Below are 27,815 nucleotides of genomic sequence, written 5' to 3'. Positions count from 1 at the left end.
TATGGAGAATTATATGAAGCTGTTACACTGTATGGAAGACTGTGTTGGGATTATACTGTGATGCGGTCACCATACTTTGTTGGGGGAGGATTGAGCGGCAGCAGATAGGTAGGGTCATCTTACCGTGCATGTGAAGGGCGCTGTGGGGGGTATGATATAGTGTTTAGGGGCACTTTTGTTTTCATCATTCTTTATTATCTGAATTATTTAAGGGTTTTTATCCTTTATTACATATTTAAATTAGGCTATTGGTTCATATGTTTTTTTTTATTGCTCTTAACATTTTGTTATTCCAATAATTTATTTTAATTCCTTAATTGTAGACATCTTCTTTTTTATTAAACACTAGCTGAAGAGCCCGGCGCTGCCCGGGCATAGTAACTAACTGTGGTTAGTTATAGCAAATTATAATTATCCTCCATTCCATAGTCCCGTGCCCATATACCCATCATACATATCCACGATCCCATAGTCCCGTGCCCATATACCCATCATACATATCCACGATCCCATAGGCCCGTGCCCATATACCCATCGTACATATCCTCCATCCCATAGTCCCGTGCCCATATACCCATCACACATATTCTCCATCCCATAGTCGAGTGCCCATATACCCATCACACATCCTTCATCCCATAGTCCCATGCCCATATACCCATCATACATATTCTCCATCCCATAGTCGAGTGCCCATATACCCATCATACATATCCTCCATCCCATAGTCCCATGCCCATATACCCATCATACATATTCGCCATCCCATAGTCGAGTGCCCATATACCCATCACACATCCTTCATCTCATAGTCCCATGCCCATATACCCATCATGCATATTCTCCATCCCATAGTCCCGTGCCCATATACCCATCATACATATTCGCCATCCCATAGTCGAGTGCCCATATACCCATCACACATCCTTCATCTCATAGTCCCATGCCCATATACCCATCATGCATATTCTCCATCCCATAGTCCCGTGCCCATATACCCATCATACATATCCGCCATCCCATAGTCTCGTGCCCATATATTCGTCATACATATCCTCCATCACATAGTCAACCATTATGACATCATAAGGAGCGGCGGGGCTTGCAACCTATGATGACATCAGCGTCGCCATGGCAACCATTATGACATCATAATGAGGGGCGGGGCTTGATACACACACTTTTTCCCCATTATGTTGATAGGGGCAAAATTGTTTGGTGAATTGGAATGTGCGGGGTTAAAATTTCGCCTCACAACATAGCCTAGGACACTCTCGGGATCCAGATGTGTGACTGTGCCAAACTTTGTGGCTGTAGCTGCGACGGTGCGGATGCCAATCCCGGACATACACGCATACATACACACATACAGTTGTGGCCAAAAGTATTGACACCCCTGCAATTCTGTCAGATAATACTCCGTTTCTTCCTGAAAATGATTGCAAACACAAATTCTTTGGTATTATTATCTTCATTTAATTTGTCTTAAATGAAAAAACACAAAAAGAATTGTCCTAAAGCCAAATTGGATATAATTCCACACCAAACATAAAAAAGAGGGTGGACAAAAGTATTGGCACTGTTCGAAAAATCATGTGATGCTTCTCTAATTTGTGTAATTAACAGCACCTGTAACTTACCTGTGGCACCTAACAGGTGTTGGCAATAACTAAATCACACTTGCAGCCAGCTGACATGGATTAAAGTTGACTCAACCTCTGTCCTGTGTCCTTGTGTGTACCACATTGAGCATGGAGAAAAGAAAGAAGACCAAAGAACTCTCTGAGGACTTGAGAAACCAAATTGTGAGGAAGCATGAGCAATCTCAAGGCTACAAGTCCATCTCCAAAGACCTGAATGCTCCTGTGTCTACTGTGCACAGTGTCATCAAGAAGTTTAAAGTCCATGGCACTGTGGCTAACCTCCCTAGATATGGACGGAAAAGAAAAATTGAGAAGAGATTTCACCGCAAGATTGTGCGGATGTTGGATAAAGAACCTCGACTAACATCCAAACAAGTTCAAGCTGCCCTGCAGTCCGAGGGTACAACAGTTTCAACCCGTACTATCCGTCGGCATCTGAATGAAAAGGGACTGTATGGTAGGAGACCCAGGAAGCAGGGCTGTGGAGTCGGTAAGCCAAACCTGCGACTCCGACTCCTCAATTTCCCTTACACCGACTCCAACTCCGACTCCACGACTCCGACTCCCACACATATTGCTTATATTTAAGTGAAAAATTTATTGTAGTACAATGTGAACCTCAGACATTTAATCATTTTTATGATCCAATAATCAAGATATTTAGATAGAACAGAATATATATTGGTGTACTACCCGGTTTTCATTCTTTTTGGTACAGATAAGATATGGATAGACAGATATGGATAAATGGATATATAGATAGAGCAGATTTCTAATCTGCTTTTGCTATTGAGAACATTATCTATGAGCTCAAAAACCTTTCAGGTGATGCAGTTTTTTAAAAAGATGATCAACTTTTGCAGCTGAAAAACGTATCCTCAAAAAACACAGGAAAAACGCTGTGTGTGAATGTAGCCTTAGATCAGGAATATAACAGCCATTTATAGGACATTTCATAACTTTCCCAAACTCCTATGAAAAAATATTCAGCACATTCTGCATTGAATTACTGTACCCAATTTATTATATATTTTAGGAGTCGGTCCATTTTATACCGACTCCGACTCCACCAAAATGAGCACCGACTCCCGACTCCACAGCCCTGCCAGGAAGACCCCACTTCTTACCCCGAGACATAAAAAAGCCAGGCTGGAGTTTGCCAAAACCTACCTGAAAAAGCCTAAAACGTTTTGGAAGAATGTTCTCTGGTCAGATGAGACAAATGTAGAGCTTTTTGGGCAAAGGCATCAACATAGAGTTTACAGGAGAAAAAAAAGGCATTCAAAGAAAAAAACACGGTCCCTACAGTCAAACATGGCGGAGGTTCCCTGATGTTTTGGGGTTGCTTTGCTGCCTCTGGCACTGGACTGCTTGACCGTGTGCATGGCATTATGAAGTCTGAAAACTACCTAGAAATTTTGCAGCATAATGTAGGGCCCAGTGTGAGAAAGCTGGGTCTCCCTCAGAGGTCATGGGTCTTCCAGCAGGACAATGACCCCAAACACACTTCAAAAAGCACTAGAAAATGGTTTGAGAGAAAGCACTGGAGACTTCTAAGGTGACCAGCAATGAGTCCAGACCTGAATCCCATAGAACACCTGTGGAGAGATCTAAAAATGGCAGTTTGGAGAAGGCACCCTTCAGATATCAGGGACCTGGAGCAGTTTGCCAAAGAAGAATGGTCTAAAATTCCAGCAGAGCATTGTAAGAAACGCATTGATGGTTGTGCAACCAAGTATTAGGCTGAGGGTGCCAATACTTTTGTCTGGCCCATTTTTGGAGTTTTGTGTGAAATGGTCAATGTTTTGCTTTTTGCTTCATTCTCTTTTGTGTTTTTTCATTTAAGACAAATTAAATGAAGATAATAATACCAAAGAATTTGTGTTTGCAATCATTTTCAGGAAGAAACTGAGTATTATCTGACAGAATTGCAGGGGTGTCAATACTTTTGGCTTGAGCTTTATATATTAGATTAAGGTTGGCCAACGACTTTTGTCCAAGTTTTCAATTTTGGCCCTGTGTGTATCGGAGTGTGACATCCCAGCTAAGGCATCCTGTGCTATAAAGAGCGGGTACTCCTCCTTAGTGCAAGGACTCCAGAGTTAGATTGTAAGTGGGCACTGGTGCAGCCAGATCCAACAGTAGATGTACATTAGGAAGTCCTGGTGGAAATGACCCCACAGAGAGGTCAAAGGACAAGTGTCCCTAACTGCAGAGCGATATACCAAGCATTCTCTATTATTCCCTTTAGGTTCAGGCACAGGTGCGTCACACCAAAGCTGCTTTTGATAAGCTGAAAACAGACGTATGTGAAAAAGTCGATCTTCTCAGAGCCAGTAGATGCAATCTGTTATCTCATGTCCTGACTACTTATCAGGTAATTACACATTTCCAGTTATGGTTTGTTATTCATACCAGTCATATGCAGATAGGAAGCAGTATTATAGTAGTTATATTCTTGTACATAGGGAGCAGTATTATAGTATTTATATTCTTGTACATAGGGGGCAGTATTATAGTAGTTATATTCTTGTACATAGAGGCAGTATTATAGTAGTTATATTCTTGTACATAGGGGCAGTATTATAGTAGTTATATTCTTATACATAGGGGCAGTATTATAGTAGTTATATTCCTGTACATAGGAGCAGTATTATAGTAGTTATATTCCTGTACATAGGAGCAGTATTATAGTAGTTATATTCTTGTACATAGGGAGCAGTATTATAGTAGTTATATTCTTGTACATAGGGGGCAGTATTATAGTAGTTATATTCTTGTACATAGGGGCAGTATTATAGTAGTTATATTCTTGTACATAGGGGCAGTATTACAGTAGTTATATTCTTGTACATAGGGAGCAGTATTATAGTAGTTATATTCTTGTACATAGGAGCAGTATTATAGTAGTTATATTCTTGTATATAGGAGCAGTATTATAGTAGTTATATTCTTGTACAGTACAGACCAAAAGTTTGGACACCCCTTCTCATTCAAACAGTTTTCTTTATTTTCATGACTACCTCTTGAAGCTCATCAAGAGAATGCCAAGAGTGTGCAAAGCAGTAATTAAAGCAAATGGTGGCTACTTTGAAGAACCTAGAACATAAGACATATTTTCAGTTGTTTCACACTTTTTTGTTAATTATATAATTCCACATGTGTTAATTCATAGTTTTGATGCCTTCAGAGTGAATCTACAGTTTTCATAGTCATGAAAATAAAGAAAACTCTTTGAATGAGAAGGTGTGTCCAAACTTTTGGTCTGTACTGTATATACGGGCAGTATTATAGTAGTTATATTCTTGTACATAGGAGCAGTATTATAGTAGTTATATTCTTGTACATAAGGGCAGTATTATAGTAGTTCTGTTTTTGTAGGGACAGTATTATTTTAGTTACACTCATCTCTCTGGTTTCTTGATTTGTTTGGCAGACAACACTACTTCATTTTTGGGAGAAAACATCCCACACGATGGCTGCAATACATGAAAGCTTCAAAGGCTACCAGCCATATGAATTTACTACGCTAAAGGTGAGTTCTCCTCTGCTGTTCATGTGCTACCTAATTTAGTGTGTGGCCCCTGACTGTTCCTAATGAGCAAAAATAGAGCAGAAACGGCTTTTTTTTTTTTTAACATATAGGTTCGTCATATGTTGCCTCCCCCTCTTTTTATGCATGCTTCTGCGCTGAGCCCGTATATTTCCCAGCATTTGATGGCTGATTTGGTCAGCTGTCATGTGCCCATGTTAAATGCTGTTGTCAATCTCTGACAGCGGCATTTAACATGCACGTGCCAGAAGCACATCACTAAGGATACCGTTACACGTAACGATGTCCCAGCGATCCCACCAACGATCCGACGTGGATGGGATCGCTGGGACATTGTTAGCTGATCGCTGGTGAGCTGTCACATAGACAGCCCCTCCAGCGATCAGGGCCAGCGAGCAGGCTGGTTACCAACGTAAACATCGGGTTTCTAAGGGCCGCGGGGCCCTTAGAAACCCGATGTTTACCCTAGATACCAGCGTGCACTGCAGGCAGGGCGGAAGGTGGAGGCAGAGCGGCGCAGACAGACCGGCGTAGCTCTGCTATCTGCTTCTCTGGTCTGACAGACTGGAGTAGCAGATAGCAGAGCTACTCCGGTCTGTGCGCCCCTCTGCCTCCACCTCCCGCCCTGCCTGCAGTGCACGCTGGTATCTAGGGTAAACATCGGGTTTCTAAGGGCCCCGTGGCCCTTAGAAACCCGATGTTTACGTTGGTAACCAGCGAGCAGCGTCGCTCATCGCTGGCTCCCGCTGCCACACGCAGCGATGTGCGCTGGCCAGCGATGAAAAAACGGGCCAGGACGGTCCAGCACGATCAGCGATACCCCGCGGGGGGGGCCTATCGCTGCTGGATGTCACACAGCGATCTCGCTGGAGAGATCGCTGATGTGTCACAAAATCAGCGATCTCGCCAGCGAGATCCCTGTGAGTAACGGGCCCTTAACTCTACCCATCTGCACCCCTGTCACATGATCATGGGGTGCCTATGAGTTGGCATAACAACCAGGGGTCTGTAGGAGATAGGTATGACCTCTTTCCAAAAGTCTGCAATAGGCAGTCAATAGCACATCTAGTGTATAAAATCTGCCCCCTCTTTTGCACCTATGGCGATCTGCAGTGGTGGCGCTACCCATTGTATATTACCTGCTAGGTTTCAGGTAGCATTGAAGGACTATGTTGATATTTGGATTAGCTTATTATTAATTGCCAGTGAAACATATTGTGGGGAGGTTAAGACCTCGCTCCAATCCTTCTCTGATAGGGAGGGTAGTACTGTCATCCATTCGGCCTCAACCAATAATGGCACAGAGGAGCATCTCCTGCTTAATAACTAGTTAGTTGTATAACAAGGAGATGAACCTCTTGGGTCCCTGGCTCCTTGGAATGCTAATCGAGGAGTATGAGGCTATGAGAGAATTTCCAGTGCCTGTAAAATGGATATTTAGGGTATGCCTTAATTGCAGATGCATAAAAAAGCACATGTGGGGGCTTGAAAGTGCTCTTGACAATGACCAAAGGAAACAAGAACGCCCTGGACATATAGCTGTGGCCGGAATATATATATATATATATATATATAATTATATTGCATGTCAAGCCCCTCCCACTGGCGGCTGGAGAGTGGGGTTGCAGAGGGAAAGTGCGGAATGCGGGTGGAGAGCGGAGCTGCAAGGGAGAGAGCGGTACGGCGCGTGGAGAGCGGGGCTGTGGAAGGAGAGCGGGATGGCACATGGAGAGCGGGGCTGTTAAAGGAGACAGCAGGACACGGGTGGAGAGCTGGGCTGCTGAGGAGAAAGCGGGACAGCCACTGGAGACAGGGGCTGCTGATGGAGATAGCGGGGCTGTGGAGGGAGAATGCGGGACTGTGATTGGAGAGTGGGGCTGCGGAGGGAGACAGCAGGGCTGTGGAGCGAAAGCGGGGCTGCTGAGGAAGAGAGCAGGACGGCCAGTGGAGACTGGGGCTGCGGAGGGAGAGAGTGAGATGGGGGATGGAGAGCGGGGCTGCGGAGGGAGAGAGCGGGACGGCGAGTGGAGAGCGGGGCTGCGGAGGGAGAGAGTGAGACGGCAGTTAGTTACTATGCATGGGCAATGCCGGGCTCTTCAGCTAGTAGATTTTAATGGTCAGAGTTGATTTAACAAACTGAACATAAGTCAAGCACAAGCGAATATAAGAAACTTTTGTAGTGTATCTTATTGGAGAAATAAGCTTGTATCTCTACTTTTAAGCTACTTCACATCCCTCTTGTTTCCTGAACTCCTCATTCACTTTGAAGAACAATTAAAATCTGTCTTGCCAATGACAAGATGGACTTTCAGCTCAAAAATATCAAAAATCAGATTACATCTGCCTTTTGATGTCTTTTCAAAGGGAAGATTAAAGGAAGAGCAATTAAACAGATTGTGCTGCTCCTTTTATAGTAAGTGTTTATTTCAGCCCCACAACTTGATTCACATCTACTCTGCTCAATACTGTGTATTGCCCTACAGGCTGCCTATAATCAGCATGTGCTATATAAAGACTAGAATCTGTTGGCTCTCCTGTGTGGTGTGGTAAATAGAGTATGTGTCCCGTGTGGTCCAGTGTATAGAGGATGTGTCCCTTGTGGTGTAGCGTATAGAGGGCGTGCCCCGCGCGGTGTAGCGTATAGAGGGCGTGCCCCGCGCGGTGTAGCGTATAGAGGGCGTGCCATCGCGTGGCGTAGTACAGTCATGGCCGAAAGAGTTGGCACCCTTGAAATTGTTCCAGAAAATTAAATATTTCTCCCAGAAAGTTATTGCAGTTACACATTATTATTTATTCCTTTGTGTCTATTTGATCAGAAAAAGGCAAATTGTAGATTATCACACACAACTCAAAAATGGGCTCGACAAAATTGCTGGCACCTTTCCAAAAACGTGGTTAAACAACTCAGTTTCAATCGTGATGCTTATTCTCACTCACCTGTGGCAAGCAACAAATGTGGGCAATATGAGAATCACACCAGAAACAAGACACTGGGTGCCTTATGTGCAAGGCATCATGAAATCTGAAGATCACCAAAGGATTTTGGGTGGTAATTTAGTGCCCAGTGTCAGAAAGCTGTGTTGTGTCCTAGGTCATGGGTCTTCCAGCAGGACAATGACCCCAAACATACATCAAAAAGCATCTAGAAATGGATGGAAGCAAAGCGCTGGAGAGTTCTAAAGTGGCAGCAATGAGTCCGGATCTAAATCCCAATGATCACCTGTGGAAAGATCTTACAATTACTGCAGGGAGAAGGCGACTTCCAATATGAGAGACCTGGAGCAGTTTACAAAAGAAAAGTCCAAAATTCCAGCTGAGAGGTGTAAGAAGCTTGTTGGTGGTTATAGGAAGTGATTGATTGCAGTTATTTATTCCAAAGGGTGTACAACCAAATATTAATATGAGGGTGTCAACAATTTTGTTCTATCAACTTTTGGAGTTTTGTGTGAAATGATGTCCAATTTGCCTTTTTTTTTTTTTTTTTTTCTCTTTTATGTGTTGTTCCAATACACACAAAGGAAATAAACGTGTGTACAATAATTTTCTGGGAGAAATACTTGACTTTCTGTAACAATTTCAAGGGTGCCAACACTTTTGGCCATGGCTGTACATAGCTGAGATACTACAGCCAGCGTCTGTGGTTTGGGCAGCGTGGATCAGCTGACAGGTTCCCTTTAATTGATGAAGTGCCATTCCTATTTCCTAAATCACTGGGGCATGTTCCTACACATCTCTGGATACCCCATATTGACGAGTAATGATAAGACTCGGGCACATTTCCAGGATGAATAACACAGGATCGGCACTAACGATGGCGTGAGAGGCTCCAGAATCGTTGTTATATTGTGACCAGAGACCTTTCGGAGCTCACCGGTGCTGTTCAGCTTTGTAGCCTTTCTTTGTTTTTTGTGGCAGCGTCATTTTTTTTTTTTTTGAGTTTTCGTCCTCGTCTTGGCGCCTGGAATCGATGATTCCTATTTTATGAAGACATTTTGTTCGGTTGCTAAAATATGTTCATTAATAAAACGTGTGACTGCCGCCCACACGGGGAGATATAGCCAGCTCCATTAATTACCAGCCACGTAGGCGTTCTACTATAGGCACACGGGAGAGAAATACTGTTTACTATTTTGACAGCTCCCGGGCCGCTCGCTTGTTTTGTTGCCGGTTATTTTTGTAGTCACGACTGAGAACAGCACTGACAAACAAGTTCACTTCCCGGCCGCTGCGTCTCTCCAGCTTTCTCCAGGAACAGGTGGCACAGTCCCTTATTTTTTGGCACCGCTTACATGGCTCAGCATAAATGAGTACACCCTCTTTGAACAGAAGAAAAATCTAAAAAATTTTGACGGACTGAGTTTCGTGGTTCATAGAATTTTTTATTTATTTTTTAATATAACTTTCATTACAAAATCTTAAATTTTAGGGCTCATACCCCATCAGTATTAATAAAATCGGACCACTCTTGTTCCTGAAAAGTCGGACGAGTGTTATTAAAGTGGCCCTCGATTTTCATGCAAGTACAATGCGATTTTTCTCATCTGTATGACATGCGTATGCGATCTGAAAGCAATGCAATTTTAACATTACTTTTTACATAGAGTAATTCTCTGTCATTCAAAGGTAGTTTTCAAAGGAAATATTCTTCAATACATTTACATATATTGGTAGAAATATGTGAGTGACATATATAATTAGTGCAGTGCTTATGTAGCTTACTGTACATGTATCTAATCATTAAATTAAACAAAAAAAAATGGTGTGGAATCTCCCCAAATTTTGATAACTAGCAGAGGAAAAGCGGACAGCTGGGAGGCTGATGTTTATAGCCTGGGAACGGGATAATACACATGGCGCTTCCCCAGCTATTAATATCAGCTCACAGCTGTATACTTCGCCTTTACTGGTTATTAAAATGGGGGACCCCCCCCCATAAAAAATGACGTAGGGTCTCCCTATAATTAATACCCAGCAAAGGCTAGGCAGACAGCAGCAGGCTGCTATTAATAGCCTAGGAAGGGTCCATGGATATTGGTCCCCTGGCAGACTAAAAACATCAGCTCTCAGCTGCCCCAGAAATGGCGCAGCTATAAGTTGATGATATAATAATGGGGTAATAATATTGGGGTTGATGTCAGCTTTGTTTCTCTCTCACCCATGACAGCACCACGGAGAGAGGGGATCCGCCCTTCAGGGACAGGGACCTACAGATAAAAGGGCGGGAACCTCTCATCCGTACCTGTGATTTGAAGGAGAAGAGTCCGGATCCGGGGCCGACCTGTCCGGTATTACGGCAGCGGGGAGGCCCCTGTCGCGGCAGGAGCGGTGCCCGAAGCCGCCACCTCTGGGGCCGATGCGGGCTGACGGGTGAGCAGAGGGGAGACGTCGGAGCCGCCGCTCCGGAAAGGAGATTGGGGCTCGCAGGAACCCAGTGGAAGTGCGGGCAGCGCCATGGTACAGAGAGTACCAAGATGGCCGCTGCCCCGGAAGTAGAGGAGCGGCTTCCGGGTCCCTGAAACCGGCGCATGCGCAGGAGCACGCTCCCCGGCCAGCGCAGTGCAGGATGGGAGCGGTTACATCACAGGGGCGGCAAATTTAAAAATGGTGGATTCAGAACTCCTGGCTGGAAGCGATCCTGATAATGGGGGATAGCGACCAGCAACAGGAGCAGCATGCCAGGCTGCAGCTCAAGCAGTAGCACCACCACCGGCAGAAGGAACGAAACAGAGATGGCCGTTCCAGCAGTCACTCCACACGGTGCAGTACGTCAGCGGCAAGGAGCAAATCGCCACCAGGAGATCAGCCTATACAGGACCTGACTCCTTCTCCCAAACCGGTACCTGCAGCCGCGCACCTTTGGGGGTAAGTGATCTTCGTGAATGTTCACCCTTGTAATACAATTCCTGTCCCTTATTAGGGAAAGAAGAATGGAAAAAAGAACAGGGAATGTCCCACTTGCACTAGACCCCTACCTGTATCATGGGAGAAAAAACTATGTGAGTCTTGCACAAAAGAAATTCTTTGTCAGGAGACTCGCATCCGACCTAAGGGCCGCAATCAAATCAGAGCGACCTCGTATCCCTTTAAGCATAGGGATAAAAAGAGGAATAAAGACACGATAGGAACATCCCAGTCAGACTCTTCCATGCCTCTAACTCTGGATGCGTTTATGCTCCCATGGACACAGAGTCTAACATATGCCTTTCCCCCAATCATGCTCATTCCAGTGGTCCTAAGGAAAGTCAGGGAGGACGGGGCAAGAATGATAATGATAGCCCCTTTCTGGCCCAAAAGAACCTGGTTTTCCTGGCTAAGAATGCTCTCAGTAACCGACCCATGGATCCTACCGGATCTCCCGGACCTGCTATCGCAGGGCCCAGTGTCACATCCTCAGGCACCAAACCTCCATTTAACAGCATGGAATTTGAGAGGGTGCTGATGAGGGACAGGGGATTTTCAGAGAACCTGATAACTACATTACAAAAAAGTAGGAAACCGGTTACGATGAGAGCTTACGGCAGAACATGGAAAAAATTCCTATCCACTTCTAGGGCAAAGGTTCAGGACGGGGGTTCAGATTGATAAGATCCTAGAATTTCTACAAAAGGGCCTAGAACAGTGTTTGGCGGTCAACACATTAAAAGTTCAAATAGTGGCGTTAGGCGCCCTCTATAACCATGATGTGGCAGGTGACCCTTGGGTAGCACGGTTTATTAAGACCGCAACCAGATCTAGGCCAATAGCTAGTCAAAGGTTACCGTCATTGGACCTGAATCTTGTACTTTCAACACTGACAGGCCCTCCGTACGAACCAATTTACTCGGCACCCCTAAAAATCCTATCACTTAAAACGGTGCTTCTGGTGGCACTAACATCAGCTGAAAGAGTGAGCGATATTCAAGACTTATCAGCAGGGCCACCCTTTACAAAAATTCTAGAGGATAGAGTCATCCTAAAACCTGACCCGGCCTAGCTACCTAAAGTATCATCACATTTCCACAGGTCCCAAGAGGTAGTCCTTCCATCCTTCTGCCCAAATCCAAAAAATAAGGGGGCGAAAAATTCCACACTTTAGATGTTAACAGGTGCCTAGTACAGTACTTAGAGGCCACCAAAAAATGTAGGAAGGAAGGCTCTCTTTGTATGTTTCCAGGGTCCTCGGAAGGGGCTCAAGGCATCCAAGAGTACCCTGGCAAGGTGGATAAGGGATGCGATTGCCCTGGCATACTCATCCAGTGGAAATACCATCCCGGAGGGGCTGAGAGCTCATTCCACAAGGGCAATGGCGACCTCATGGGCTGAAAGATCTGAGGTATCAATAGAACAAATCTGTAAGGCGGCCACCTGGTCATCACCTTCGACCTTTTTCAGGCACTATAGATTAGATCTAGCCTCTACGTCTGACCTGACCTTCGGGAGTAGGGTCCATCAGGCGGTGGTCCCTCTCTAAGCTACCAATCTCTAATTCTCTCCGTGGTGCTGTCGTGGGTGAGAGAGAATAGCTTAGTTACTCACCGATAACGGTGTTTCTCGGAACCCATGACAGCACCCGCTTATTCCCCTCCCCTTCACGAGTGTGGTGAGCACGTTTTACTGTTAGTAGAGTGTTTCCGTTTAGGCACGGTGCTTTTGATAAATAAGCAGCATTATAATATTGTGTATATATTTCTGTTGTCTAACTAACCTGGAGACCCTCTGATGCTCTGTAACCAACTGAAGGAGGAGGAGAGGTACCGCCCTTTTATCTGTAGGTTCCTGTCCCTGAAGGGCGGATCCCCTCTCTCCGTGGTGCTGTCATGGGTTCCGAGAAACACCGTTATCGGTGAGTAACTAAGCTAATTGGTAGCTGACATCAAGCACAGGGGTTAGTAATGGTGAGGCATCTATAAGACGCCCCCATTACTAACCCTGTAGACCAGGGGTGGGGAATCTTTATTCTGCCAAGGGCCCTTTGGATATTTATACCATCCTTCGGGGGCCGTACAAACTACGCCCACAAAATACATCCTGACTCTGGCACTGGTGTCAGGACGTAACCTTTCATTGCATACCCTTCAGTGTTCAGTAGTGAACACTGCGTGTGTATGCTCACAGAGCAAGAAGAAATTAATGAGCTGGTGGCAGTGAAAATACAACTCCCTGCCAAAGCACTGCAGTCCCCGAGAATCTGCCCGGGGGCCGGAAAAGAGGTCATTAAGGGCCGTAAATGGCCCTGGGGCCTGAGGTTCCCCACCCCTGCTGTAGACAGATTGTAAATAAAAAAACACCCTGAATAAAGTCCTTTTCATTGAAATAAAGGCACTGACCTCTTTATTATGGTGTCCCATAGAAAATGTTGATTCTGGAAGGAAGCTAAAGATTTTTTTGACAAATCTGTTGGGGTGTACTCACTTTTATACTGAGATATAGATAGACGGAGAGACCTAATTTCACACTTAACCCCTTAATGACTGCTGATGTGCTGTCCTTATGGTAGATGATAATGGGGTGTTGCGTTCTTATGGTTATGCTCGTACAGACACGGGTCCTGTGCTATATTGGCATCCAGAAGAGAAATCAGAAATGGCGTTTTACCGTTTCTGCTCTCCCCAACACATTATACCTTGCGGTGCCTGTGTGAGCACGGTGTATGTAACGCGATCACATGATCGCCGAAGGTTTGTCCTGTAACTGGTCAGTTACAAAGGCAGTTAAAAAATGAAAGCAAAAAGGCATCCAAAGTCCCCAAAAGGTTTACTCTGATAAACATTTTAAATTTGCGTTAAAAATAAATAAATAAATGAAGACCATGTCAAGGACATACGAGCCGAGTATGGAGTGTTACTGGCAATGCTGCATGGGACAAAAACTTGCAAATAAGTCCTCTCCCAAAAAAGGAAGAAAACAGTCGTACTGTTGCCGCCTAAAAGGTGACAGTTGCCCTCTGAAAGGGTAGGCCATTTCCGTATTTTACTGGTTGGCTAGGTGGCACCTGCTAGATTTCAAAGTTTTCTTGCATTGTGCAAGTGAGTTAATTAGCATAAAATAAAAAAAAAACACAAACCATTCAAAAATGCAATACAAAATTACACTGATCATAAATAGCAAAAAGATACTTTACTCCTAAAGGTTAGAAAAACAATGGTTATTGAAAAAAACTCTTCATAAATGATAAAAAGTAAATCTCGTAAACAAATAGAGAAAAAAAAATCTCATAGGTATGTAATAGAAAAAAAAAATCTTAACAGAAATTATAATTATATAAAATCATAATAAATACCCGGCAGTTATGCACCAAGCCCTTTCCCGTGCCTACTGACCCTAACTAGTACATTCAGAAAGGAAAGTGCGGACCGTTTGTCTCTTCTTAACCCGTATTGGTAAAATCCAATCTAATCTATTATTACTATTTATAAAATGCTAAATCTGGACCGAGCGATCGACCAAAGTGAAGGTGTTATCAGAGGATGACCAGTCGGGCTTTTTTTTTTTTACTTCATTAAAAAAAATAGTTTGTATTTGCAAAATAATTTAAAAAGAAAAATTATTCTTGGTTGTATCATCCCTGGATTTGGCGGGTCGTCTTCTCATTTTCTACTCCGCGGCCGCGGTCTCTTTGTTTTGGCTTGGTTGTATTTATTCTGCTTAGAAAAAAAAAATTGTTTTCCGCTGTCTTCTGCTGACTTTGGCGCTCGTTTCCCCATCACACCCGTATCCCGCGCTCATGTGAGCAAACCGGGGGCAATTTGGCAGATTGTGCTGTGTAAGATTAGGCTGCCTTGCTCCGTGGGCATGATTTACAATCAATCACTTAATAAGAGTGCTTCACTTCCCTCTAAGGCTTCCCAACTATGGGGGCCTATATGTTTACTTATAAGGGCCACCCGTCAATACCCCGCGTAGCCAGGTGGCCAGGAACGGGTAAATAGTGTAATGTGGAGCTGCGTCCTCTTCACCCATCTTCAGGATCGGTGGGGCTCCCAGAGGTCAGACCGATCACATCCATTTTGGTAAGTGGTGGCACAATGAGAGGATCACTCTATGATCTCTGATTTATCAGCTTTTGAGACCCCAACAGCCCTGAGGGTAAAGAGGCTGCGTCACTTCTTCAGCTCTGTGTGTCCCTTGCAGTTCTCTCTGGAAAGGAGCATGTCAGGGTTGTGAGCGAGTGTGGTGTCACGTCAGCGACTGCGTGGGTCACATCCTCCCACTCCCCATGCCTCCTTGGGTGTGTGTGGACAGGGAGTGCCTGTGTAAAACTGTGCCAAGCTGACCTTGCGGAACATCATGTTGGTACAAGTGAGGAGAGCGTACCATGTGACCCCTCAGATGTAATAGTGACAGCAGGCGGGGTGGCGAGAGGCGGGTTCTCCACGTAGTGGCAACGGTGGGATTCTTTATAATCTCTCTGGTGTCATCCTTCACATGTTCTAGTCCTCTTCCTCTCAGAAGAGATCATATGCATATTTCACAGAGGAGCATTGCAAGGCTTAAAAGTCTCTTTACCTTGACATGTCACCCTTTTTCAAGGAGAAACGTTACCCTTTAGATCCCGGTCAGACGCTTCTCACCTAGCCAAACCAGATCTCGTACTTTGCACTGACGAGGGGCAGTACCCCTAAACACACTGTCTGCAAATTGAGACTTTGGTGTTGGCTTTTATCCTAAGGCCTGTTTCACACATCAGTTTTTTTCCTCAGTTAAAATCCAATAAAATGGCAGACAACGGATCCGTTCCTGTACTGAGCACAACGTTTGGCACCGGACCGTTGTTTTAACGGATCCGTCGATGATAGAATTTTAAAGGAACCGCTGCCTGGGGGGGAAGAGAGAGAGAGAGAGAGAGAGAGGGAATTAATTTTTTTCGGCCTCCAGAACAGGGTTTAGGGTTAAATTTGCGGCCGAGGCAAATCCTCCGGGCATGCGCAATGTAAAATGCTGATCCGGCCGCCCGAAAAAACGTTGCATTGTCCGTCCACATGTCGACGGACGCCAAAATTTTGGCGGGATCCGCAAAAAAACGGATCCAACCGATGGCCATCCGTCAAGATCCGCCGGTAATGCAACTCAATAGGAACAAAAATGGATCCGCCAAGCAAAATGGCGGATCCGTTTTTTTTTTTTGCAAAACGGCGGATCTTGACTGATTTGAAAAAACTGATGTGTGAAACAGGCCTAAGTCTTGTGGCAAGACTCATTAGAGGGTGGATAGTCGCTGCTTTCAATAGGCTGTGCTAAAGTCCTAGTCCTCTCTCTCTGAAGAGAAAATTTCCCTGGTGAGCAGCGCTCCAGACCACCCGGCTGTGCAGGGATTCCACTGCATCGGATGGATATTAATGCCAATGTGTAGAGGGCAAGCTGGAAACCCTTAATTCTGAAGATAGATGGGGTCTCAGAAGTCGGACACCCACTGATCATGTAGCAATGTCATATTGTAGCAATGTCATATTGTAGCAGCCTCCACGTCATTTTATTTTTCCTGTTCTGTCGCAGAGTCTACAGGACCCGGTCGATAAACTGTGTCATCAGTCTAAAAAGAATCCAAAGTCCAAGGATGCCGCTCCGAAGATGCGAAATAACGAGCAGTAAGTCACTGGAGAGGCCATCAGTGCCCGCACATCTCGGGTAGTCTCTGAACCCGAAACCTTTCCCTTTCCTGCAGACTGATCTCTTTAGATGAACAGCAGCAGCATGAGACCGAATCCGTGTCCTCAGGTAAGCCCAATGACCCAACGGCAACAAGCGCACAATCTCCACCCGCAGCTGGTGTAGTAAGCCTATATAGCCGATACATCTGCCAGACCAGCGTTATTCGCAGCATTCTCGATGAAGCTCCTGATCCTTGGACGCGCGTGCGACTCTGCTGAACGATGCACCTCTGTGTGCGCCTCGACACAAGTCCTACTCCAGCCCCGCTGCAGATTTATGGCATAGCTAATGCCACCGCTTGTCATGAATTTGACGAGCGGAAGTCGACACAGCCTCATCCTGCCCGTTTTGTCGGAGTTGGTCGAAAATGACAAACCCCAAAATTGGCACAATTTTCCAGCAGCCGCCTGTTGCCGCAAACCTTTTTAAATATCTTTACACCAGGAAAAGAGAATCGCAGTGAAAACTGGAAATGAGAACCAAATATCCCAACCATCAGACTTGCACTTTTCGGTAACCACGTTTGGTGCTGCAGGGGTTAAAGGCCGTCTGCTTATGTACAAAGGGGAATTTGTGTAGGTGCGAGCGGGGGGGGGAGTATCTGTGATCTTGTCTGAACCGAATGATTTTCCATGTCTTTCATGTCACATCTGAAGTTGAACCGGACAAAGGAAACGCGTTTGATGGTAAGAAGAGGGGGACAGCTGGATGCACACAGGGTTACTGCATTGTTTACAACCTCATCTGGCGGTTTTCATTTTCCAGGTACGTTGGATGATTTGTTAGATCTGAAAGCAGAGGAGAAGTTCATCTTTGAGGAAAGTGGTGAGTATCCCCTGATCAGAAATCATCCGCACATAATCGCTTACCCTGCAGCTGCACAAAGGGATTACACAGCGAAGACCGAGCATCCTGCACTGCCCCAAACTATAATTGTACTTGGAATTGTCACGTGAAAAACACTGACAAGTAATTTAGGCCCTATATGGAAAAATCCATTACCATGTCTAGACAAGGACAATAAAATAACAATAAAGTATATGTACTTCACGCCAGTATTATGGTTATATTATTGTACATAGGGGGCAATATTATAGTAGTTGTAATGTAAAATGTCTATAAAGTATGCTGTTTCTAGAACCTTCTAGAAATCTCCCAGTTAACTCTGAGAAATTCAGCCTGTCAGCTCCTACAGCTTCCCTCCTTCCCCCTCCTTAACAGCCTGTGTCCGCACTGGTAATAGGACACTTCCCCTATAGCATTTGGCCCATCTCCACAGAAAGGAATGTTAATTAGTTAAGCTAAAGGAAGTCCTTTGTTTTCTTGGACATGTGTCTGAAATAAAACTATGAGCGATATTAAAATAGGCTAGCATGGGCTCCGATCGCGACAGAAAAACGAAACGGACATTTCTGGGATCTGCGCGGACCCGGCTTCCCTACGGTAGCTCTTGCAAAGTTCTATCACCGCCAGAACCTGAGATATGGATTGCTCCCAAACGGAGTGTCTAAGTATGGCATGTCTGATGTTGCTTTATTACATTCGATGAACTACAACCTATGAGGCCCTCAGTGTGTTGGTACGAGCTTCCCTCGTTGAGATATGGTTATCATAAGTTTTTTAGTTAATTGGCAACTTGGAGAAAGGGGGGATGAACTTCTGCAGACTGCCCCTTTCGTGATGTCACAGACCCTGGGCTATAAGGCACCCCTCCCTTACAATGAGTCAGTGGGAGCTACAGCGTCCGTGCCGACCAGAACCCAGATGAGGGGAGACGTGTGGCTCCGCCTTCTCTCCCCAGCTGCATGGTTTGCCTGATACCGACTAAGCACATGTGAGTGTTACGTTCTGTCTTTTTAATCCCCTTTATGTTATATTTATATTGTACCTATGTAATGTCTCAACTTTTATCTATGTAATCACTGCCCGCATTCTTTTGGGAATAAATGATAAAATCTATTAGCTCTGTCTCCATGCTCTAAGAAACGAACTATGCGCCTTTTTTAGATAATCGCCACTAATTTGGGGTATGTCACGGACCCTCTTAATTAACTCTTTGATTAAGTAAAGTGTGGCTGGTGGCAGCGTGGTGTGTGCGGCTGGCGAGGCTAGCTGGCAGTACAGAAGGGTCTTATATTGCTGAATGAGTGGTTGAGGCCACAGCATTGATAATTCCCTTACTGCAGTAGTCTAGCTGCCCGTGCACAACAAGCAGCCCGTCCGGCGACTAATTATCCTAGGTGCAGTTCCCTGACGGACCTGAGGGTAAAGGGGGCGCCAGAGAGCTGCGATTTCCAAAGTGGAACTGAGAAAGTGGGATATACATAAATCCCCGCAGTTCTTGGAAGGTTGTTAGCAGTGGTGGGGCATCCAAATTACCCCCCTGTGGTAAATTGTTAGAGCAAGATTAGCTTGCTGTATTTTTGTCACGTGGTGCCGGTGGTGGGATAACTAAGATAAGCCCCCACTGTGCCTGTGATAGCCGTGTGCCGGCAGTGCGTCACGTCCCTCCGTCCGCTGACAAACCCGTGTCGGTGGTGGGATCGTGACCTATTGGTGGCACAGGGTCTGCTGTCCGTTGCAATTTGGCGACAGCAGTCCGCCGTTCGTCACATATTGGTGGCAGCGGTGGGATGTTCGTCACAGTAATATTGTATGTAGGGGCAGTATTGTAGTTATATTCTTGTACATAGGAGCAGTATTATAGTAGTTATATTCTTGTACATAGGAGCAGTATTATAGTAGTTATATTCTTGTACATAGGGGACAGTATTATAGTAGTTATATTCTTGTACATAGGAGCAGTATTATAGTAGTTATATTCTTGTACATACAGTAGGAGCAGTATTATAGTAGTTATATTCTTGTACATAGGAGCAGTATTATAGTAGTTATATTCTTGTACATAGGGGGCAGTATTATAGTAGTTATATTTTTGTACATAGGAGCAGTATTATAGTAGTTATATTCTTGTACATAGGGGCAGTATTATAGTAGTTATATTCTTGTACATAGGGGGCAGTATTATAGTAGTTATATTCTTGTACATAGGAGCAGTATTATACAGTGCCTACAAGTAGTATTCAACCCCCTGCAGATTTAGCAGGTTTGATAAGATGCAAATAAGTTAGAGCCTTCAAACTTCACACAAGAGCAGGATTTATTAACAGATGCATAAATCTTACAAACCAAAAAGTTATGTTGCTCAGTTAAATTTCAATCATAAAAGTGTGGGTCAATCATTATTCAACCCCTAGGTTTAATATTTTGTGGAATAACCCTTGTTTGCAATTACAGCTAATAATCGTCTTTTATAAGACCTGATCAGGCCGGCACAGGTCTCTGGAGTTATCTTGGCCCACTCCTCCATGCAGATCTTCTCCAAGTTATCTAGGTTCTTTGGGTGTCTCATGTGGACTTTAATCTTGAGCTCCTTCCACAAGTTTTCAATTGGGTTAAGGTCAGGAGACTGACTAGGACACTCCAACACCTTGATTTTTTGCCTCTTGAACCAGGCCTTGGTTTTGTTGGCTGTGTGCTTTAAATCGTTGTCTTGTTGGAAGATGAAATGACGACCCATCTTAAGATCCTTGATGGAGGAGCGGAGGTTCTTGGCCAAAATCTCCAGGTAGGCCGTGCTATCCATCTTCCCATGGATGCAGACCAGATGGCCAGGCCCCTTGGCTGAGAAACAGCCCCACAGCATGATGCTGCCACCACCATGCTTGACTGTAGGGATAGTATTCTTGGGGTCGTATGCAGTGCCATCCAGTCTCCAAATGTCACGTGTGTGGTTGGCACCAAAGATCTCGATCTTGGTCTCATCAGACCAGAGAACCTTGAACCAGTCTGTCTCAGAGTCCTCCAAGTGATCATGAGCAAACTGTAGACGAGCCTTGACATGACGCTTTGAAAGTAAAGGTACCTTACGGGCTCGTCTGGAACGGAGACCATTGCGGTGGAGTACGTTACTTATGGTATTGACTGAAACCAATGTCGCCACTGCCATGAGATCTTCCCGGAGCTCCTTCCTTGTTGTCCTTGGGTTAGCCTTGACTCTTCGGACAAGCCTGGCCTCGGCACGGGAGGAAACTTTCAAAGGCTGTCCAGGCCGTGGAAGGCTAACAGTAGTTCCATAAGCCTTCCACTTCCGGATGATGCTCCCAACAGTGGAGACAGGTAGGCCCAACTCCTTGGAAAGGGTTTTGTACCCCTTGCCAGCCTTGTGACCCTCCACGATCTGGTCTCTGATGGCCTTGGAATGCTCCTTTGTCTTTCCCATGTTGACCATGTATGAGTGCTGTTCACAAGTTTGGGGAGGGTCTTAAATAGTCAGAAAAGGCTGGAAAAAGAGATAATTAATCCAAACATGTGAAGCTCATTGTTCTTTGTGCCTGAAATACTTCTTAATACTTTAGGAGAACCAAACAGAATTCTGGTGGTTTGAGGGGTTGAATAATAAATGACCCTCTGAATAAACTTTTCACAATTTAAAAAAAAATTAAACAAAGAAATAACAACATTCTTTTTTGCTGCAGTGCATTTCACACTTCCAGGCTGATCTACAGTCCAAATGTCACAATGCCAAGTTAATTCCGAATGTGTAAACCTGCTAAATCTGCAGGGGGTTGAATACTACTTGTAGGCACTGTAGTAGTTATATTCTTGTACATAGGGGGCAGTATTATAGTAGTTATATTCTTGTACATAGGGGGCAGTATTATAGTAGTTATATTCTTGTACATAGGAGCAGTATTATAGTAGTTATATTCTTGTACATAGGGGCAGTATTATAGTAGTTATAGTCTTGTACATGGGTGCAGTATTTTAGTAGTTATAGTCTTGTACATAGGGGCAGTATTATAGTAGTTATAGTCTTGTACATAGGGGCAGTATTATAGTAGTTATATTCTTGTACATAGGGGCAGTATTATAGTAGTTATATTCTTGTACATAGGGGCAGTATTATAGTAGTTATATTCTTGTACATAGGGGCAGTATTATAGTAGTTATATTCTTGTACATAGGGGCAGTATTATAGTAGTTACATTCTTGTACATAGGGGCAGTATTATAGTAGTTACATTTTTGTACATAGGGGGCAGTATTATAGTAGTTATATTCTTGTACATAGGAGCAGTATTATAGTAGTTATATTGTACATAGGAGCAGTATTATAGCAGTTATAGTCTTGTACATAGGGGCAGTATTATAGCAGTTATAGTCTTGTACATAGGGGCAGTATTATAGTAGTTATAGTCTTGTACATAGGGGCAGTATTATAGTAGTTATATTCTTGTACATAGGATCAGTATTATAGTAGTTATATTCGTGTACATAGGAGCAGTATTATATTAGTTAGGGAGCAGTATAGTAGTTATATTCTTGTACATAGAGGCAGTATTATAGTAGTTATATTCTTGTACATAGGAGCAGTATTATAGTAGTTATATTCTTGTACATAGGATCCGTATTATAGTAGTTATATTATACATAGGAGCAGTATTATAGTAGTTATATTATACATAGGAGCAGTATTATAGTAGTTAGGGAGCAGTATTATAGTAGTTATATTCTTGTACATAGGAGCAGTATTATAGTAGTTATATTCTTGTACATAGGGGCAGTATTATAGAAGGTATATTCTTGTACATGGGAGCAGTATTATAGTAGTTATATTCTTGTACATAGGAGCAGTATTATAGTAGTTATATTCTTGTACATAGGGGCAGTATTATAGAAGGTATATTCTTGTACATAGGAGGCAGTATTATAGTAGTTATATTCTTGTACATAGGAGCAGTATTATAGTAGTTATATTCTTGTACATAGGATCAGTATTATAGTAGTTATATTCTTGTACATAGGAGCAGTGTTATAGTAGTTATATTCTTGTACATAGGAGCAGTATTATAGTAGTTATATTCTTGTACACAGGAGCAGTATTATAGTAGTTATACTCTTGTACATAGGGGCAGTATTATAGTAGTTATATTCTTGTACATAGGAGCAGTGTTATAGTAGTTATATTTTTGTACATAGGAGCAGTATTATAGTAGTTATATTCTTGTACATAGGGGCAGTATTATATTAAAAAAAAGGAAAATGGAGTCAGCTTACCCAGTGTAGACTTTCAGTTTGCATTCCAACGCCACGTACGGATAAAGGTGAGTCAGACACAGCAGAATTGCGTAGGAGAGGATGAATCCAGCGAATAGGCGTGGATATATAAAAAAATAATTTTTATTGTATAGATATAAAAATTCAACATATGGCATCCAGCATGTAATCACACTAGCACATCCATGTAGCGATCAACGCGTTTCGACAATACCTCTTACTCGTGATCTAGCTTGAATCACAAAATGTTCCTGATTATATACTTTGACTAAAGGTCCTCCTCAACATATGCGGAAAAAATCATAAAAGGAGAAAAAGGGGTAAAAAAAAAAAAAAAGCATAATGAAATGTAACAAACCATTACAGGCGCTCTGTGCACCCTTGGCATGACCGAGCAGATCAGTGCACCTTCCCTATTCCTTTTTTTTGCTTCTATCTCATCCTCCTTGATTGCAGCTGAGGATTTACAAGTGCTAGAAAAGAAGGTAATTATGTAATTGGGAAGATGCACTGAATTGCTCGGCCAGGCCAAGGGTGTACTGTGCGCCTGTGATTGTAATGAGCAGTCCTTTTGCGTCCTTTGACTCCTTTTATGTTGTCTGCTTTTAGCTACATCCAAGGATCCACTTGCAGATCCCCTCGAGGCCGATACTTTGGAAAAGGACGAGATGCAGCTGCTAAATGAGATCTTAAGTGCATCTTCTTTGGATACCGGAGACCTCGGCAAAGAGTGGACGGCCGTGTTCGGGGAGCCCCTCTTCAACGCTCAGCCTTTAAGCCCCGCTACTCCTGAAGAAGAACAGAAAGCCGAATCATCGTCTGGTTTTCTTCCATCACAGTTGTTGGAACAAGACTTTGGCAGCTTCCAGGCTTCGTTACATGGTTTGTACTCGCCTTCTTTTTCACATCCAGTAGTCGTAAGCTAAATCCCGCATAGACTTAAAGGGGATCTGTCACCCTTTTATCCCCTATTAGCTGCCGGCATAGACATCGGGGGCTTATCTACAGCTTTCTGTAATGCTGTAGATAAGCCTCCGATGTAACCTGAAAGAGAAGAAAAACACGTTATATTATACTCACCGAGGTGGGCGGTCCGGTCCGATGGGTGTCGCCGTCCCGTCCGGCGCCTCCCTTCATGCGATGATGTCCTCTTCTCCCGTCCTGTAATGGCTCCGGCGCAGGCGCACTGCTCTGCCCTCTTGAGGGCAGAGCAGAGTCCTGCAGTGCGCAGGCGTCGGGAGAGGTCTGGCGCCTGCGCACTGCAGAATTCTGCTCTGCCCTCAACAGGGCAGAGCAATGCGCCGGAGCCATTTCAGGACGGGAGAAGAGGACGTCATCGCATGAAGAAGGGAGGCGCCGGACCGCAACACCCATCGGACCGGACCGCCCACCTCGGTGAGTATAATATAACGTGTTTTTCTTCTCTTTCAGGTTACATCGGGGGCTTATCTACAGCATTACAGAATGCATTACAGAATGCTGTAGATAAGCCCCCGATGTCTATGCCGGCAGCTAATAGGGGATAAAAGGGTGACAGATCCCCTTTAATATTGCTCTGACCTGTATCCAGTCTAGATAACCATCTATGAGCTAAATGCAGGAATGCCAACACGCCTCTCTTTCATTGCCCTGTGCGGTTTGCTACAATGTATCAGTGCAGGTTAAATATTTGTGCAATGGATTTTCCAGACTGGATACAAATGCAGCAAAGTACCCGATGTGGGAAGGTCTTATGACAACATTCGCTGATCTATCACACCCATGAATATCATTCATATGTCGCTGTATTCCAGACTGGTCAGCTAACAACGGGGCCTCATCCTCATCCTGTCTCCCATCCCCACCCGCTAACCTTCATCAAAATGTTAGCCGGACCCCAGTGAAAGGTAGGATCATGGTCTACAGCCTTTCTGTGGTCCCTCATACTTCTGTGCTGTGTGTCGTCGTGTAAGTGGGGGGCTTCTCCACATGCTGCTTTTGCAGTAAGATCATACCATTCTAGTCTAAAGTCACGTGTCGTAATGACCCCCAAAAACCCAACTAATGTCAAAGTCCGGTCCAAGCTTTCCGGCTTGTGGGATTCCGTCACGCAGAATGTGATCCACCAACCTTTGGTAACAGCTCTGTAAAAGTATGCGGCAGCGCTGGATTAGTGCAAAGAGCGAGGACTCGCGAGCCCTCGCTCACTGCGACAGGGGCGGAGGGTTGTTGGACTCCACTCTCCGTGCCGGGATCCTACAAACCTGGAAGTCCAGACTGATTAAAAATAAATGGGCTCATTTATGAAAAATGTGCTAAATAAGTAAAGTAACACTGCGCTGCCCATAAACACAAAGATGGCGATCAGAGTTAGGGAAATGCGATGATACTCACTCCAGACATATATTAATAGATCTAAGTACATCTAGGCGGTCTCGCCTGTAGTGCCCAGAGTTGCTTTACCTATAGAGCCAACAAGTCCTGCTAACACATAAACCTAGTGATTGTGGTAGGGGAGAATGAAGAACAGGAATGTCCTGGGTCAAGATGCCGACATAAAGAGCCAAGTCCCGTAGGTCATTGGTATGGACTTCTCTTCCTCAAAAATCTTGTGTGCCGCCATGGTGGTTGGTGAATAGGGCATTCCGGCCTGTAGCGTCACTGGAACCATGCGTGCGATCCTAAAAATGGCGTATGACCTCATTTTGCTGGAGGTATGGTGGCCAAGATGAGCCAAAAAGTTACCAATGCGTTACAAAGAAAGTTGTTCCTCTTCATAATAGAGATAGAGAGAGATATATATATATATATATATATATATATATATATATATATATATATATATATATAATATAGTGGGTTTGGAAAGTATTCAGACCCCCTTACATTTTTCACTCTTTGTTTCTTTGCAGCCATTTGGTAAATTCAAAAAAGTTCATTATTTTCTCATTAATGTACACACTGGACCCCATCTTGACTGAAAAAAAAAAACAGAAATGTAGAAATGTTTGCAAATTTATTAAAAAAAGAAAAACAGTAAAGGCGCACGCCTGTCTATATAAGAGCTCACAGTGCATGTCTGACCAAATGAGTGAGAGTAATAGATGATTCTGGTGAGAATTTTTAAATTTCTACGATTTTTTTTTTATTATTTTCTTAGATGCCTCAAAAAGCACAAAGGATCTGTCTACCTGGTACAACCTCTTTGCCGACCTTGATCCTTTATCTAATCCGGACGCCGTGGGGAAAACCGATATGGAACACGAACTCCTTAACGCCTAAGAGCAGTCCGCATCGCTGCCCACATGACGCCGACGGGTGCCCAGGAGGGGGCGCCGCACACATGCCATTATTGAATTCCTAGAAATGTTATTTTGTGTTCTCTCGATGTACTAGAGGAGCTAGACGACGTCTCTGAAAATTACCGCGTTTGCCAAAACATTTGCCGGACTCGCTGATGGACTTTTAAAAAGGGAAAATACTCGGAAACTATTTTTCTACTGCCGGTTATAAGCCCAGGTGCCATTGCTCTTCTATCTATCCATTATACGCCCCGGACTCTGTTTACAATAATTTATTCAGATGGGAGTAGAATTCATTGGAGGATGACAGGAAGGATCGTCTACCCAGCATGCACTGCTTTTAGATATTTTGGGGGCGGGGTTATTTTTTAAAGGGATTATACAGGATTTGAAAATTATGGTTTCGTTTGTCTAAAAAATAATCCCATACCTGCCTTGAGGTTGTGTTTGGTGGTATTGCAGTACCTTACACAACCTGTAAGCGGGTGAGGTGTAATATTTTTTTTTTTTTTTTTTTTTTTAAATTTTGGATAACCACTTTAAGGATCCATCTCGAGTTGTCGTCTTTTTCTGGGAAAGTTAGGTGACTACCTTATAGGATCAGTATTCCAGATCCCATATGAGCGTTACCCAGCTTTTCTACAGTGCTGGCTGGAAATTCTTCCTAGGCAGGTTGCAGCACCAACAACCAGTAGTGTCACCAGTACAGCAGCCATTACAGTTGTCACCCATCTTTCCCAGATCTGCCTTAGGTCATTGGTATAATGGCAGCGGGGATGTGTCCGCCCGTACCTAGGTAAGTTGGCCATTCTAATATCTTGGAAAGTTGGGTGACAACCAGTGTGGCCCACATGTGTTCTCGCTCATGTTGTCAAAGTGCAACTCAAGAAGTTGGATTAAGAAGATGAAGTTGCTCTTCATAGCCCGCTCCTGTATAGATATACACTGGATGGCTGGGTACAAGGCCGACCTGCGTCCCCCGGGGGGTATACAAGGTAAATTCCAGATCTCAGCTCTTCAAGATTCTGCAGGTCACTTATGTCTAGACATTCGCCTTTTTTTGTACATTGTTCCATTTTCTCGCCATCTGTCACTTTGCAGGATGAAGTATTAATCGTCGACGCTCTGAGCATGTTTGCAACATTGGAAAATAAATTCTCCGTTTTGGTTTTTGTTTCTGCCAGATGAGATGTTTGGTGTCGTTATTTCACGTTGATGAGGTCTTATGACTAAATATTGGATTTATAATATACCGTAAATATGGGGAAAAACAAGAACATCCGCCATCTACAGTCTGTAATAAAAACCATCCAGAGAAAAAGATTGACTTTTAATTACGTAGTTTGGCGCCACCTGGTGTTCTCCGGGTATAGTAATGTGCACGTCCACCTACTGGTGGTCACACATGCTCAGTCACTCCCCACAGCCAGGGCCATGTATAGCTCGCACTTGCGACAACATTTAGCAATTTTTGCAAAAAGTCACATGTTTTTGCAAATGTGTGTTTAAAACAATTGAGAGAAAGCTCAATCCTCAATCACAATAATTTCCATATATACAAAGATGCAGGGAGCTGCACATTCAATCCCAA

At 44.1% G+C, this 27,815-nt stretch overlaps 1 protein-coding gene across 2 annotated transcripts in view; it reads left to right on the top strand.

Moving 5' to 3' along the window:
- Positions 1-27,407, top strand: part of ICA1 (islet cell autoantigen 1) — a 140,731-nt gene extending 113,324 nt beyond the window's left edge. The window contains exons 7-15 of one of the 2 annotated variants that reach the window (XM_073582099.1): positions 3,895-4,020; positions 5,080-5,178; positions 16,669-16,760; positions 16,838-16,890; positions 17,481-17,510; positions 17,590-17,649; positions 23,553-23,825; positions 24,737-24,829; positions 26,083-27,407. In XM_073582099.1, coding sequence (XP_073438200.1) covers positions 3,895-4,020; positions 5,080-5,178; positions 16,669-16,760; positions 16,838-16,890; positions 17,481-17,510; positions 17,590-17,649; positions 23,553-23,825; positions 24,737-24,829; positions 26,083-26,204 — 948 coding nt within the window. In that variant the 3' untranslated portion in view covers positions 26,205-27,407. The remainder of the gene's footprint in view (positions 1-3,894; positions 4,021-5,079; positions 5,179-16,668; positions 16,761-16,837; positions 16,891-17,480; positions 17,511-17,589; positions 17,650-23,552; positions 23,826-24,736; positions 24,830-26,082) is intronic. The other variant, XM_073582100.1, reaches the window with a different exon arrangement.
- Positions 27,408-27,815: the final 408 nt, after the last annotated feature.

The sequence above is a fragment of the Dendrobates tinctorius genome, unplaced genomic scaffold (genome assembly GCF_039654945.1).
Source record: "Dendrobates tinctorius isolate UK_male_01 unplaced genomic scaffold, ASM3965494v1 ptg000070l, whole genome shotgun sequence".
In the NCBI taxonomy this organism is placed as follows: Eukaryota; Metazoa; Chordata; class Amphibia; order Anura; family Dendrobatidae; genus Dendrobates; species Dendrobates tinctorius.
Note: the sequence above shows the minus strand (reverse complement) of the source record. Positions and strands in the feature narration are given on the sequence as shown.